Genomic DNA, 14348 nt, shown 5'->3' with positions numbered 1-14348 from the left:
GCCAACTTGTTGAAAAGAAATTACTCTTGGATCGACACGGAGCGATAGCTGCCAATTCCGAACTTCCTATCAAAGTTTTTACTTACTTTTTTTTTTGCTTTACGTTTTTTCCCCATCATGATATTATAAATTGTGCAGTTATTTGATAGAAGTGTGTTTAATCGGGATAATGTCTGTACCCACCTTAGGTTGATTACATTGAGGCAGTGCCAAAGGTGTGTAATTAATAGCTATTTGTTTAACCCATGCACTACAGGCAAGGAAAATGCATTTGTGATAGAGTGTTGTGTAAGACTACCAACTGCCTATATTCACCCCTCAGCAAGTCCTAACCCTATTGTGTAGTACTATGAATAAAACATATTTTTTGGCACGAATGTCCTTGTGTATAGTATGTAGCGATATATATAACCTAGAAGCCAATCAATCAGGCATTGCCTATGCAGTAGCCTCAGTGATGCTGTAATATCAGAAAAATCCAGGGTAAATGTCAGTTATTTCTATGTATCTATCCACGCTGATAGACTAAAAGAATAAGGCAGGAAGTTGTGGTGAAAAAAAGAACCTCCTCAGGGTATAAGGTTAATAATTCCAGGTGCGTATCATTAATACTTGCGGGGTAAGCACTGCCCACGCGTCTAGCCGCGAAGAACGCCTGCTCACTGTGCCTGCAGGCATTCGATGATCTGATAAGACAACCGCAATTTTAAATAAAAATAGATCATAATCAATTGACTTTTTATCATACCATCAGTGATAGAGTATGTGCATAGTCTGCCTGTATTTACTACATACATTGCTATACTAATCGTCCATGTGTAGCCTATTTACCCATCATTTTATATGACATTTCTGATGACATTATACCCTGACAAATATTTTTTTTTTTTGCCATACACATTTCTTACCAGTTGGTGTTGTAGAACTTGATTTATGGCACAGATTAAATGATGCTGAGTACAAGTTTGGGATCTGAGGAGCAGGAGCCATTAGCTCGAATTTGTGGATGGGCCTGAGCTGTTTACAAGATGGGACCACTGCTTAGCCTCTCTCTCCTCATCACCACCAATATTTATTACCAAGCAGTAATATCAGCTATATAGACATGTGGGTAAGTGGCCTCCAAGTATTGAGTATAAAGTATTTTACCAAGTGCAGCCAAATAAGGGCAGGCGCTCCCCTCCATGTCTTTGTAGCCTACATACAGATAGTAGCTTGGTCACCACGCAAAATCACACAAACTATTAAATGAGTTGTCCATTGCTTTTATATTGATGATCTATCCTCAGAATAGGTCATAAATGTCTGATTGGTGGGGTTATGACACCCACCACCCCAGTGATCAGCTGTTTCCACCCGGGTTGACTAGGTACTACACATCCGCCCTGAGAACAGCTGATCGGTAGTGGTGCCCGGTGTCGCACCCCCCACTGATTAGATATTGATGACCTATCCTAAAAATAGGCCATCAATATAAAAGTACTGGGCAGGCCCTCTAACTGTTATCATTAATGATCTCCAACAAGACAGTCTTAGAAAGCAGCACTCAACACTGGCAATGGTTAATGGTTTTAGTGGTATATTAATGATAAAACAATATTGCCCTCAGATATTACTATTTTTTTTAAGACATGATTAAGGTGAGTTAATGAGATTTAAGAAGGCAGTTACGATGCGAAACGTTGTGGCCAGAACAATCGGGATTACATGTAAAAATCTGCTGTTTTTTTAAAGGGAACCTGTCACCAGGTTTGGCCGATAAGAGATACAGCCTTCATCTTTCAGGGCTTATCTACAGCATTCTATAATGCTGTATATAAGCCCTCAACCCGACCTGGAAGAGAAGAATAATAACTTTAATTATGCTCACCTGTGGGGCGGTCCGGTCCAATGGACGTCGCTGATCTCAGTCCGGAGCCTCCCTTCTTCTTGTGATGCCGCCATCCTGCTTGCTTCATGTGGATGACCAGCATCACCCCTCGGACTGGACCGCACCACAGGTGAATATAATAAAAGTTATTTTTCTTCTCTTACAGGTCGGGTTGGGGGCCGATATACAACATTATAGAATTCTGTATATAAGCCCTGAAAGGTGATGGCCGCATCTCATATCGGCCAAAACTGGTGACAGGTTCTCTTTAAAGACAGATCATTTTTCTAATCTTGCACAATCAATTTAAGAATGTGAAGTGCATCTTGTTATAAGTTTAATGATAACATGCTGAAAATTGTAAAATTAAAATTGATAGACTACAAACACTTATGTCCAAATGTGTTTCCCCAACCTGCACAAGGTTTCTGTGTTCTTCTGAAAATCCGTGAATTATGTGCTCTGGTTTGCAACATATGCGACACTGACTTAATCATGAATGAATTGCTACTTGTGAAATGACGTTAAATAAGAGCACATTATTGCAATAATGTATTAATTTATTAATAGGCATAATCAAATATTGCACAATTAGTGCCCACTGCATGTCAGCTATAAGCTCACCTACTTTATGTAGTAAGTCTGTGCCCAGAAGGGTGTGTGCAAAAGAAGCGCTGCTCTCTGCCTAAGTGCTCCCTCCTTTGTGCCTTGGGTTAACTTTCTCAGAACGTTCAAGACAAATGTCAAGAATAATAAGAGATCAGAGCATATACACTGCAGGTAAATTGACTTGGCAGATGAGAGTCTGTGGGAATATTTATCTAGAATCCTTTGAAGAATACTGGCTTTTACCTGAGGTTATTCTTCATGAAATAGGACCTGAAAACTCCAGTGAAGCACAGTATTAGTGGTCTGGATCAAAATGTAGGGAAATGTAGCTTGGAAATCATATTAGGTAACATCCTAAATGGTAATCTCATAATATAGTTTTATTTTCTCCCTTTTTAAAAGCTGGAGGTTTGGTTTTTTTTTGTTTTTTTTTTAATTTCCTGCCAAAGAAATCCATACAATAAAGGCAGGCCTCTTTTATGGCAGCATTTTTCCCTACAAGGTGTGACAGTCTGTATCTTCAGTACAAAAAGAGGAAAATAATAATAATAATAATATTATTAATCTGCATTATTGTATAACCACTTTTTATAGGCATAGAAATTACAATATAAAAAGTAAACTATTAAAACTTAGGTTTTTTTCCCTTAAAAAAAAACAAAACCCAATACTTGTTTAATACTTTTTTTTATGTAATGATAATTTTAATGCTAAATATGTATTATAATTTATCATTTAATATTTTTCTGCACATTAATCTCCCTTTAAGAGTTGATTTGACTCCTAAACAGCCAGTTGCCTTTTTTTTATCTTCTCATCAGAGACTAGATTATTATTTATATAGCACAAGGGTGAACTGTAGAAATAAAAGTTAAAAAGTTTCAGTCTTACATTACACCAATATTATGGCCAATATTTCACCATTGCACACATAATTCAGAATAATCATAATTTTAGGCATACAAGCTCTTGATTAAACATATGCATTGTGTTCTTCACATTCACTCTGTAAATTAGGGACTAAATGCCCTGTCTGATCAAGGATTCTGGTGAAAAAGGGAACGAAGACAGATTACCATACCTTTTCTGTATAAAGAGAAGCGCTGCTTGTCAGATCAATGTGCCTCCCTCCCAATGCCAAGCTGTCAGTCAGAAATTGCATCTATATGCAAAGCAATGCCGTTTCATCTAGCGATTGAAAAGAGCCTGATCCTTTATACAAATACATATTCACTTAATCATATTTTGTGGTAATGTTAATCCAAAGATACATCTAATATATGTTAATCGCGTAAATTACAAATTTCCATGTCCTGCTGCTGAGAAATACTTACACAAGCAATTTACAGAGAGAAGACGCAAATCCTGGATAGCAGGCAGAGCAGGCATTTATCCAGCCAAGACAATAGTATTTTGGGGTTTGAGCATAGGCATTTTTTCCTTTTATTCTCTCTCACTGGTGAGGTGAGGGATCTGGCAGCCCTGCCTCTTTTCCACCCACATAAAAAAATTAGCAATGAAATACACAAAGGTCTTTGAGAAACTGTTACTTAATTCTTAGAACCTGCAATTAACCCAGTGTTTAGGAAACCATGCGTCCTTTAATGTCTGACACTGGTGGTAAGTGTTCCTCTAGGCCAGGGGTGGAGAATAGTGATGAGCGAATATACTCGTTACTCGAGATTTCTCGAGCATGCTCGGGGGTCTTCCGAGTATTTTTTAGTGCTCGAAGATTGTTTTTCTTGCTGCAGCTGAATGATTTACATCTGTTAGCCAGCATAAGTACATGTGGGGGTTGCCTGGTTGCTAGGGAATCCCCACATGTAATCAAGGTGGCTAAGAGATGAAAATCATTCAGCTGTGGCAAGAAAAACAAAATCTCCGAGCACTAAAAAATACTCGGAGGACACCCGTGCATGCTCGGGAAATCTCCAGTAACCAGTATATTCGCTCATCACTAGTGTTGAGCGATACCGTCCGATACTTGAAAGTATCGGTATCGGAAAGTATCGGCCGATACCGGCAAAGTATCGGATCCAATCCGATACCGATACCCGATACCAATACAAGTCAATGGGACTCAGGTATCGGACGGTATTCCTGATGGTTCCCAGGGTCTGAAGGAGAGGAAACTCTCCTTCAGGCCCTGGGAACCATATTAATGTGTAAAAGAAAGAATTAAAATAAAAAATATCGCTATACTCACCTGTCCGACGCAGCCTGAACCTCAGCGAGGGAACCGGCAGCGTTGTTTGTTTAAAATTCGCGCTTTTACTTGGTTACGTGAGGTCCCGGCTTGTGATTGGTCAGGGCGGCCATGTTGCCGGGACGCGGACCAATCACAGCAAGCCGTGACGAAATTACGTCATGGCTTGCTGTGATTGGTCCGCGTCCCGGCAACATGGCCGCCATTAACCAATCACAAGCCGTGACGTCACGGGAGGCTGGACATGCGCGTATTTTGAAAAGCGCGCGTGTCCAGCCTCCAGTGACGTCCCGGCTTGTGATTGGTTAATGGCGGCCATGTTGCCGGGACGTCACTGGAGGCTGGACACGCGCGCTTTTCAAAATACGCGCATGTCCAGCCTCCCGTGACGTCACGGCTTGTGATTGGTTAATGGCGGCCATGTTGCCGGGACGCGGACCAATCACAGCAAGCCGTGACGTAATTTCGTCACGGCTTGCTGTGATTGGTCCGCGTCCCGGCAACATGGCCGCCCTGACCAATCACAAGCCGTGACGTCACGGGAGGCTGGACACGCGCGCTTTTCAAAATACGCGCATGTCCAGCCTCCCGTGACGTCACGGCTTGTGATTGGTTAATGGCGGCCATGTTGCCGGGACGCGGACCAATCACAGCAAGCCGTGACGTAATTTCGTCACGGCTTGCTGTGATTGGTCCGCGTCCCGGCAACATGGCCGCCCTGACCAATCACAAGCCGTGACGTCACGGGAGGCTGGACACGCGCGCTTTTCAAAATACGCGCATGTCCAGCCTCCCGTGACGTCCCGGCTTGTGATTGGTTAATGGCGGCCATGTTGCCGGGACGTCACTGGAGGCTGGACACGCGCGCTTTTCAAAATACGCGCATGTCCAGCCTCCCGTGACGTCACGGCTTGTGATTGGTTAATGGCGGCCATGTTGCCGGGACGCGGACCAATCACAGCAAGCCGTGACGTAATTTCATCACGGCTTGCTGTGATTGGTCCGCGTCCCGGCAACATGGCCGCCCTGACCAATTTCAAGCCGGGACTTCACGTAACCAAGTAAAAGCGCGAAATTTAAACAAACAACGCTGCCGGTTCCCTCGCTGAGGTCCAGGCTGCGTCGGACAGGTGAGTATAGCGATATTTTTTATTTTAATTCTCTTTTTTACACATTATTACATTAATGTTGTTGCGATACCCGATACCCGATACCACAAAAGTATCGGATCTCGGTATCGGAAATTCCGATACAGCAAGTATCGGCCGATACCCGATACTTGCAGTATCGGAATGCTCAACACTACTCATCACTAGTGGAGAACCTTTTTTCTCCCAAGCGCCATATACCATCCTTGGGGAAGTCATACAAAATAACCAGATTGAAAATTACCTTGCTGTATTTGGTCAAACATGTAAATAACTCGCCCCTAATGTGACGGCTGAAACTGGTTCTCTTTGGTGCAACTAAAATGTTAGGTGGTATGGATAATGTTGCTACTTGTAACTGCTTTTAAAAATGTGCATGGGTCTGGAGCACAAGTGACTCTTTGCAATGATAAGTTTTATAAAGAACTAGTAGCAGCAAGTCATACTGAACACATATGTACAGTATATTACATTGTAGGTCTCTTAACAGGGGGAAATTCATCATTGCTCATGTTACACTCATAGAATCCAAGCAGTGGGAGATTTGCAGTATACATCATATAGGAGACACTGAGACTGGTCTATATTCATCACATAGGAGAAACCAAGATGCTGTATATTTATCACATTCTATGCTCAGAGACTGCTGTCTATTCATCCCATAGGAAACACCGAGACTGCAGTATCCATCACATAGGAGACATAGAAACTGCTGCAAAGACATCACAGGAGACATGGGGCTGTGGCATAGTCATCACAGGACATGTCAGGACTGAGGCATAGATATGCCTGGCATAGATATCCCAAGAGATTCCAGGGCTATGGCACAGGCATCATAGGAGATGCCAGGGCTGCAACATAAACCTAACAACCTCACAGGAGACACTTTGGGATTGCGGCATATACATAATTGGAGACATGGGACTGCGGTATATACATGACAGAAGACATGGGGCTGCGGTATATAACATCACAGAAGATATGGGTCTGCTGTATCGTGGCATATACATCACAGGAAACATGGGCCTGCAGCATAGACATCACAGGATGCATGAGACTGCGGCATCTAAATCACATGAGATATGGGGGTGCAGCATATACATCATAGGAGACATGGGGATGCGCTATATACAGTACAGGAGATATAGAACTGCAAAAAAGACATCACAGGAGACATGGGGCTGTGGCATATAAATCAATTGCGATATGGGGCTGCAGCAAAAACATCACAAGGGACATGGGGCTGCGATATATACATCACAGGAGACATGGGGCTGCGATATATACATCACAGGAGACATGGGGCTGCGATATATACATCACAGGAGACATGGGTGTCATGATTCTCAATGGCGAGAGAACATAGCCCAGCATATATGAGAACTAGCTCTTGGAAGATGGAAACTATACTGACCATGAACTAAACCTGCCGCACAACTAGAAGTGGCCGGGTAGCATGCCTACGTTTTTTTATCCCTAGATGCCCAGCGCCAGCCGGAGAACTACCTAATCCTAGCAGAGGAAAAGACAGTCCTGGCTCACCTCTAGAGAAATTTTCCCAAAAGGCAGACAGAGGCCCCCACATATATTGGCGGTGATTTAAGATGAAATGACAAACGTAGTATGAAAATAGGTTTAGCAAAATCGAGGTCCGCTTACTAGATAGCATGAAGACAGAAAGGGCACTTTCATGGTCAGCAGAAAACCCTATCAAAACACCATCCAGAAATTACTTTAAGACTCTAGCATTAACTCATAACACCAGAGTGGCAATTTCCGCTCACAAGAGCTTTCCAGACACAGTAACGAAACAGCAGCTGTGAACAGGAACAAAATGCAAAAACACACAAGGACAAAGTCCAACTTAGCTGGGAGTTGTCTAGTAGCAGGAACATGCACAGAAAGGCTACTGATTACATTGTTGACCGGCATGAAACTGACAGAGGAGCAAGGTTATATAGCGACTCCCACATCCTGATAGGAGCAGGTGAACAGAGGGGATGATGCACACAAGTTAAATTCCACAAGTGGCCACCGGGGGAGCCCAGAATCCAATTTCACAACAGTACCCCCCCCTCAAGGAGGGGGCACCGAACCCTCACCAGAACCACCAGGGCGATCAGGATGAGCCCTATGAAAGGCACGGACAAGATCGGAGGCATGAACATCAGAGGCAGTGACCCAAGAATTATCCTCCTGACCGTATCCCTTCCATTTGACCAGATACTGGAGTTTCCGTCTGGAAACACGAGAGTCCAAGATCTTTTCCACAACGTACTCCAACTCACCCTCAACCAACACCGGAGCAGGAGGCTCAACGGAAGGCACAGCTGGTACCTCATACCTGCGCAACAACGACCGATGAAAAACATTATGAATCGAAAAGGATGCAGGGAGGTCCAAACGGAAGGACACAGGGTTAAGAATCTCCAATATGTTGTACGGGCCGATGAACCGAGGCTTAAACTTAGGAGAAGAAACCCTCATAGGGAAAAAACGAGAAGACAACCACACCAAGTCCCCAACACAAAGCCGAGGACCAACACGACGACGGCGGTTGGCAAAAAGCTGAGTCTTCTCCTGGGACAACTTCAAATTGTCCACCACCTGCCCCCAAATCTGATGCAACCTCTCCACCACAGCATCCACTCCAGGACAATCCGAAGATTCCACTTGACCGGAGGAAAATCGAGGATGAAACCCCGAATTACAGAAAAACGGGGACACCAAGGTGGCAGAGCTGGCCCGATTATTGAGGGCGAACTCCGCCAAAGGCAAAAAAGCAACCCAATCATCCTGATCCGCAGACACAAAACACCTCAAATATGTCTCCAAGGTCTGATTAGTCCGCTCGGTCTGGCCATTAGTCTGAGGATGGAAAGCAGACGAAAAAGACAAATCTATGCCCATCCTAGCACAGAATGCCCGCCAAAATCTAGACACGAATTGGGTCCCTCTGTCAGAAACGATATTCTCCGGAATACCATGCAAACGAACAACATTTTGAAAAAACAGAGGAACCAACTCGGAAGAAGAAGGCAACTTAGGCAAGGGAACCAGATGGACCATCTTAGAGAAACGGTCACACACCACCCAGATGACAGACATCTTCTGAGAAACAGGCAGATCCGAAATAAAATCCATCGAGATGTGCGTCCAAGGCCTCTTCGGGATAGGCAAGGGTAACAACAATCCACTAGCCCGAGAACAACAAGGCTTGGCCCGAGCACAAACGTCACAAGACTGCACAAAGCCTCGCACATCTCGTGACAGGGAAGGCCACCAGAAGGACCTTGCCACCAAATCCCTGGTACCAAAGATTCCAGGATGACCTGCCAACGCAGAAGAATGAACCTCAGAGATGACTCTACTGGTCCAATCATCAGGAACAAACAGTCTACCAGGTGGGCAACGATCAGGTCTATCCGCCTGAAACTCCTGCAAGGCCCGCCGCAGGTCTGGAGAAACGGCAGACAATATCACTCCATCTTTAAGGATACCTGTGGGCTCAGAATTACCAGGGGAGTCAGGCTCAAAACTCCTAGAAAGGGCATCCGCCTTAACATTCTTAGAACCCGGTAGGTAAGACACCACAAAATTAAACCGAGAGAAAAACAACGACCAGCGCGCTTGTCTAGGATTCAGGCGCCTGGCAGACTCAAGGTAAATTAAATTTTTGTGGTCAGTCAATACCACCACCTGATGTCTGGCCCCCTCAAGCCAGTGACGCCACTCCTCAAAAGCCCACTTCATGGCCAAAAGCTCCCGATTCCCAATATCATAATTCCGCTCGGCGGGCGAAAATTTACGGGAAAAAAAAGCACAAGGTCTCATCACGGAGCAGTCGGAACTTCTCTGCGACAACACCGCCCCAGCTCCGATTTCAGAAGCGTCGACCTCAACCTGAAAAGGAAGAGCAACATCAGGCTGACGCAACACTGGGGCGGAAGAAAAGCGGCGCTTGAGCTCCCGAAAGGCCTCCACAGCATCAGGGGACCAATCAGCAACATCAGCACCCTTCTTAGTCAAATCAGTCAATGGTTTTACAACATCAGAAAAACCAGCAATAAATCGACGATAAAAGTTAGCAAAGCCCAAAAATTTCTGAAGACTCTTAAGAGAAGAGGGTTGCGTCCAATCACCAATAGCCTGAACCTTGACAGGATCCATCTCGATGGAAGAGGGGGAAAAAATGTATCCCAAGAAGGAAATCTTCTGAACCCCAAAAACACACTTAGAACCCTTCACACACAAGGAATTAGACCGCAAAACCTGAAAAACCCTCCTGACCTGCTGGACATGAGAGTCCCAGTCATCCGAAAAAATCAGAATATCATCCAGATACACAATCATAAATTTATCCAAATAATCGCGGAAAATGTCATGCATAAAGGACTGGAAGACTGAAGGGGCATTTGAAAGACCAAAAGGCATCACCAAATACTCAAAATGGCCCTCGGGCGTATTAAATGCGGTTTTCCACTCATCCCCCTGCTTGATTCGCACCAAATTATACGCCCCACGGAGATCAATCTTAGAGAACCACTTGGCCCCCTTTATACGAGCAAACAAATCAGTAAGCAGTGGTAACGGATATTGATATTTAACCGTGATTTTATTCAAAAGTCGATAATCAATACACGGCCTCAAAGAGCCGTCTTTCTTAGACACAAAGAAAAAACCGGCTCCTAAGGGAGATGACGAAGGACGAATATGTCCCTTTTCCAAGGACTCCTTTATATATTCTCGCATAGCAGCGTGTTCAGGCACAGACAGATTAAATAAACGACCCTTAGGGTATTTACTACCCGGGATCAAGTCTATGGCACAATCGCACTCCCGGTGCGGAGGTAGTGAACCAACCTTGGGTTCTTCAAAAACGTCACGAAAGTCAGACAAGAATTCAGGAATCTCAGAGGGAATAGATGATGAAATGGAAACCAAAGGTACGTCCCCATGAGTTCCTTTACATCCCCAGCTTAACACAGACATAGCTCTCCAGTCGAGGACTGGGTTATGAGATTGCAGCCATGGCAATCCCAGCACCAAAACATCATGTAGATTATACAGCACCAGAAAGCGAATAACCTCCTGGTGATCCGGATTAACACGCATAGTCACTTGTGTCCAGTATTGTGGTTTATTACTAGCCAATGGGGTGGAGTCAATCCCTTTCAGAGGTATCGGAGCCTCCAATGGCTCCAAATCATACCCACAGCGTTTGGCAAAGGACCAATCCATAAGACTCAAAGCAGCGCCAGAGTCGACATAGGCGTCCGCGGTAATAGATGACAAAGAACAAATCAGGGTCACAGATAGAATAAACTTAGACTGTAAAGTGCTAATTGAAACAGACTTGTCAGGCTTCTTAGTACGCTTAAAGCATGCTGATATAACATGAGTTGAATCACCACAATAGAAGCACAACCCATTTTTTCGTCTAAAATTCTGCCGCTCGCTTCTGGACAGAATTCTATCACATTGCATATTTTCTGGCGTTTTCTCAGTAGACACCGCCAAATGGTGCACAGGTTTGCGCTCCCGCAGACGCCTATCGATCTGAATAGCCATTGTCATGGACTCATTCAGACTCGCAGGCACAGGGAACCCCACCATAACATCCTTAATGGCATCAGAGAGACCTTCTCTGAAAATCGCCGCCAGGGCGCACTCATTCCACTGAGTAAGCACAGACCATTTGCGGAATTTTTGGCAGTATATTTCAGCTTCATCTTGCCCCTGAGACAAGGACATCAAGGCCTTTTCCGCCTGTAGCTCTAAATGAGGTTCCTCATAAAGCAACCCCAAGGCCAGAAAAAACGCATCCACATTGAGCAACGCAGGATCCCCTGGTGCCAATGCAAAAGCCCAGTCTTGAGGGTCGCCCCGGAGCAAGGAAATTACAATCCTGACCTGCTGTGCAGGGTCTCCGGCAGAGCGAGACTTCAGGGACAAAAACAATTTGCAATTATTTTTAAAATTTTGAAAGTGAGATCTATTCCCCGAGAAGAATTCAGGCAAAGGAATTCTAGGCTCAGACATAGGTGCATGAACAACAAAATCTTGCAAATTTTGTACCTTTGTGGCGAGATTATTCAAACCTGTAGCTACACTCTGAAGATCCATTTGAAACAGGTGAACACAGAGCCATTCAAGGATTAGAAGGAGAGGAAGAGAGGAAGGCTGCAGTATAGGCAGACTAGCAAGTGATTCAATTAAGAGCACACTCAGAACTAGAGGGAAAAAAAAAAAAAAAATTGTAGCAGACTTCTTTTTTTTCTCTCCTTTCTCAGCCAGTAATTTAACCCTTTTTTGGGCCGGTCAAACTGTCATGATTCTCAATGGCGAGAGAACATAGCCCAGCATATATGAGAACTAGCTCTTGGAAGATGGAAACTATACTGACCATGAACTAAACCTGCCGCACAACTAGAAGTGGCCGGGTAGCATGCCTACGTTTTTTTATCCCTAGATGCCCAGCGCCAGCCGGAGAACTACCTAATCCTAGCAGAGGAAAAGACAGTCCTGGCTCACCTCTAGAGAAATTTTCCCAAAAGGCAGACAGAGGCCCCCACATATATTGGCGGTGATTTAAGATGAAATGACAAACGTAGTATGAAAATAGGTTTAGCAAAATCGAGGTCCGCTTACTAGATAGCATGAAGACAGAAAGGGCACTTTCATGGTCAGCAGAAAACCCTATCAAAACACCATCCAGAAATTACTTTAAGACTCTAGCATTAACTCATAACACCAGAGTGGCAATTTCCGCTCACAAGAGCTTTCCAGACACAGTAACGAAACAGCAGCTGTGAACAGGAACAAAATGCAAAAACACACAAGGACAAAGTCCAACTTAGCTGGGAGTTGTCTAGTAGCAGGAACATGCACAGAAAGGCTACTGATTACATTGTTGACCGGCATGAAACTGACAGAGGAGCAAGGTTATATAGCGACTCCCACATCCTGATAGGAGCAGCTGAACAGAGGGGATGATGCACACAAGTTAAATTCCACAAGTGGCCACCGGGGGAGCCCAGAATCCAATTTCACAACACATGGGGCTGCGATATTTACATCACAGGAGACATGGGGCTGCGGTATATACATCACAGAAGACATGGGGCTGCGATATATACATCACAGGAGACATGGGGCTGCGATATATACATCACAGGAGACATGGGGCTGCGATATATACATCACAGGATACTTGGAGCTGCGGTATATACATCACAGGAGACATGGGGCTGCGATATATACATCACAGGATACTTGGAGCTGCGGTATATACATCACAGGTGACATGGGACTGCGGTATATACATCACAGGAGACATGGGGCTGCGGTATATACATCACAGGATACTTGGAGCTGCGGTATATACATCACAGGATACTTGGAGCTGCCATATATACATCACAGGAGACTTGGGGCTGAGGTATTTAAATCACAGGAGACATGGCGCTGCGGTATATACATCACAGGAGACATGCGGCTGCGGTATATACATCACAGGAGACATGGGGCTGTGGTAGAGACATCACAGGAGACATGAATCAGCGATAGAGACATCACAGGAGACATAGGGCTGCGGTACAGATACCAAAGGAGACTTGGGTGGCGGCATATACATCACAGGAGACATGGCGCTGCGGCATATACATCACAGGAGACATGGCGCTGTGGTATATACATCACAGGAGACATGGCGCTGCGGCATATACATCACAGGAGACATGGCGCTGCGGCATATACATCACAGGAGACATGGCGCTGCGGCATATACATTACAGGAGACATGGCGCTGCGGCATATACATTACAGGAGACATGGGGCTGCGGCATATACATCACAGGAGACATGGCGCTGCGGCATATACATTACAGGAGACATGGCGCTGCGGCATATACATTACAGGAGACATGGCGCTGCGGCATATACATCACAGGAGACATGGCGCTGCGGCATATACATCACAGGAGACATGGCGCTGCGGCATATACATTACAGGAGACATGGGGCTGCGGCATATACATCACAGGAGACATGGGGCTGCGGCATATACATCACAGGAGACATGGCGCTGCGGCATATACATCACAGGAGACATGGCGCTGCAGCATATACATCACAGGAGACATGGCGCTGCGGCATATACATTACAGGAGACATGGCGCTGCGGCATATACATCACAGGAGACATGGCGCTGCGGCATATACATCACAGGAGACATGGGGCTGCGGCATATACATCACAGGAGACATGGCGCTGCGGCATATACATCACAGGAGACATGGCGCTGCGGCATATACATCACAGGAGACATGGCGCTGCGGCATATACATCACAGGAGACATGGCGCTGTGGCATATACATCACAGGAGACATGGCGCTGCGGCATATACATCACAGGAGACATGGCGCTGCGGCATATACATCACAGGAGACATGGCGCTGCGGCATATACATCACAGGAGACATGGCGCTGCAGCATATACATCACAGGAGACA

General features: G+C 45.1%; 2 protein-coding genes across 7 annotated transcripts in view; one reads left to right on the top strand and one right to left on the bottom strand.

Moving 5' to 3' along the window:
• Positions 1–14348, top strand: part of LIMS1 (LIM zinc finger domain containing 1) — a 1169472-nt gene that overhangs the window by 559865 nt on the left and 595259 nt on the right. The gene's annotated exons all lie outside the window — the stretch shown is intronic.
• EDAR (ectodysplasin A receptor) overlaps positions 1–14348 on the bottom strand; it is a 203266-nt gene that overhangs the window by 84526 nt on the left and 104392 nt on the right. Inside the window, exon 1 of one of the 5 annotated variants that reach the window (XM_077296574.1) lies at positions 3814–3952. The exons of 2 other annotated variants lie outside the window; for them this stretch is intronic. In XM_077296574.1, coding sequence (XP_077152689.1) covers positions 3814–3868 — 55 coding nt within the window. In that variant the 5' untranslated portion in view covers positions 3869–3952. Of the gene's footprint in view, positions 1–1870; positions 1999–3813; positions 3953–14348 lie in introns of those variants that run through there. 2 more of the 5 variants (XM_077296573.1, XM_077296575.1) reach the window with 2 other exon arrangements.

This window comes from Ranitomeya variabilis, chromosome 3, assembly GCF_051348905.1.
Source record: "Ranitomeya variabilis isolate aRanVar5 chromosome 3, aRanVar5.hap1, whole genome shotgun sequence".
NCBI lineage: Eukaryota > Metazoa > Chordata > Amphibia > Anura > Dendrobatidae > Ranitomeya > Ranitomeya variabilis.
This window is presented reverse-complemented; position numbering and strand designations above follow the sequence as displayed.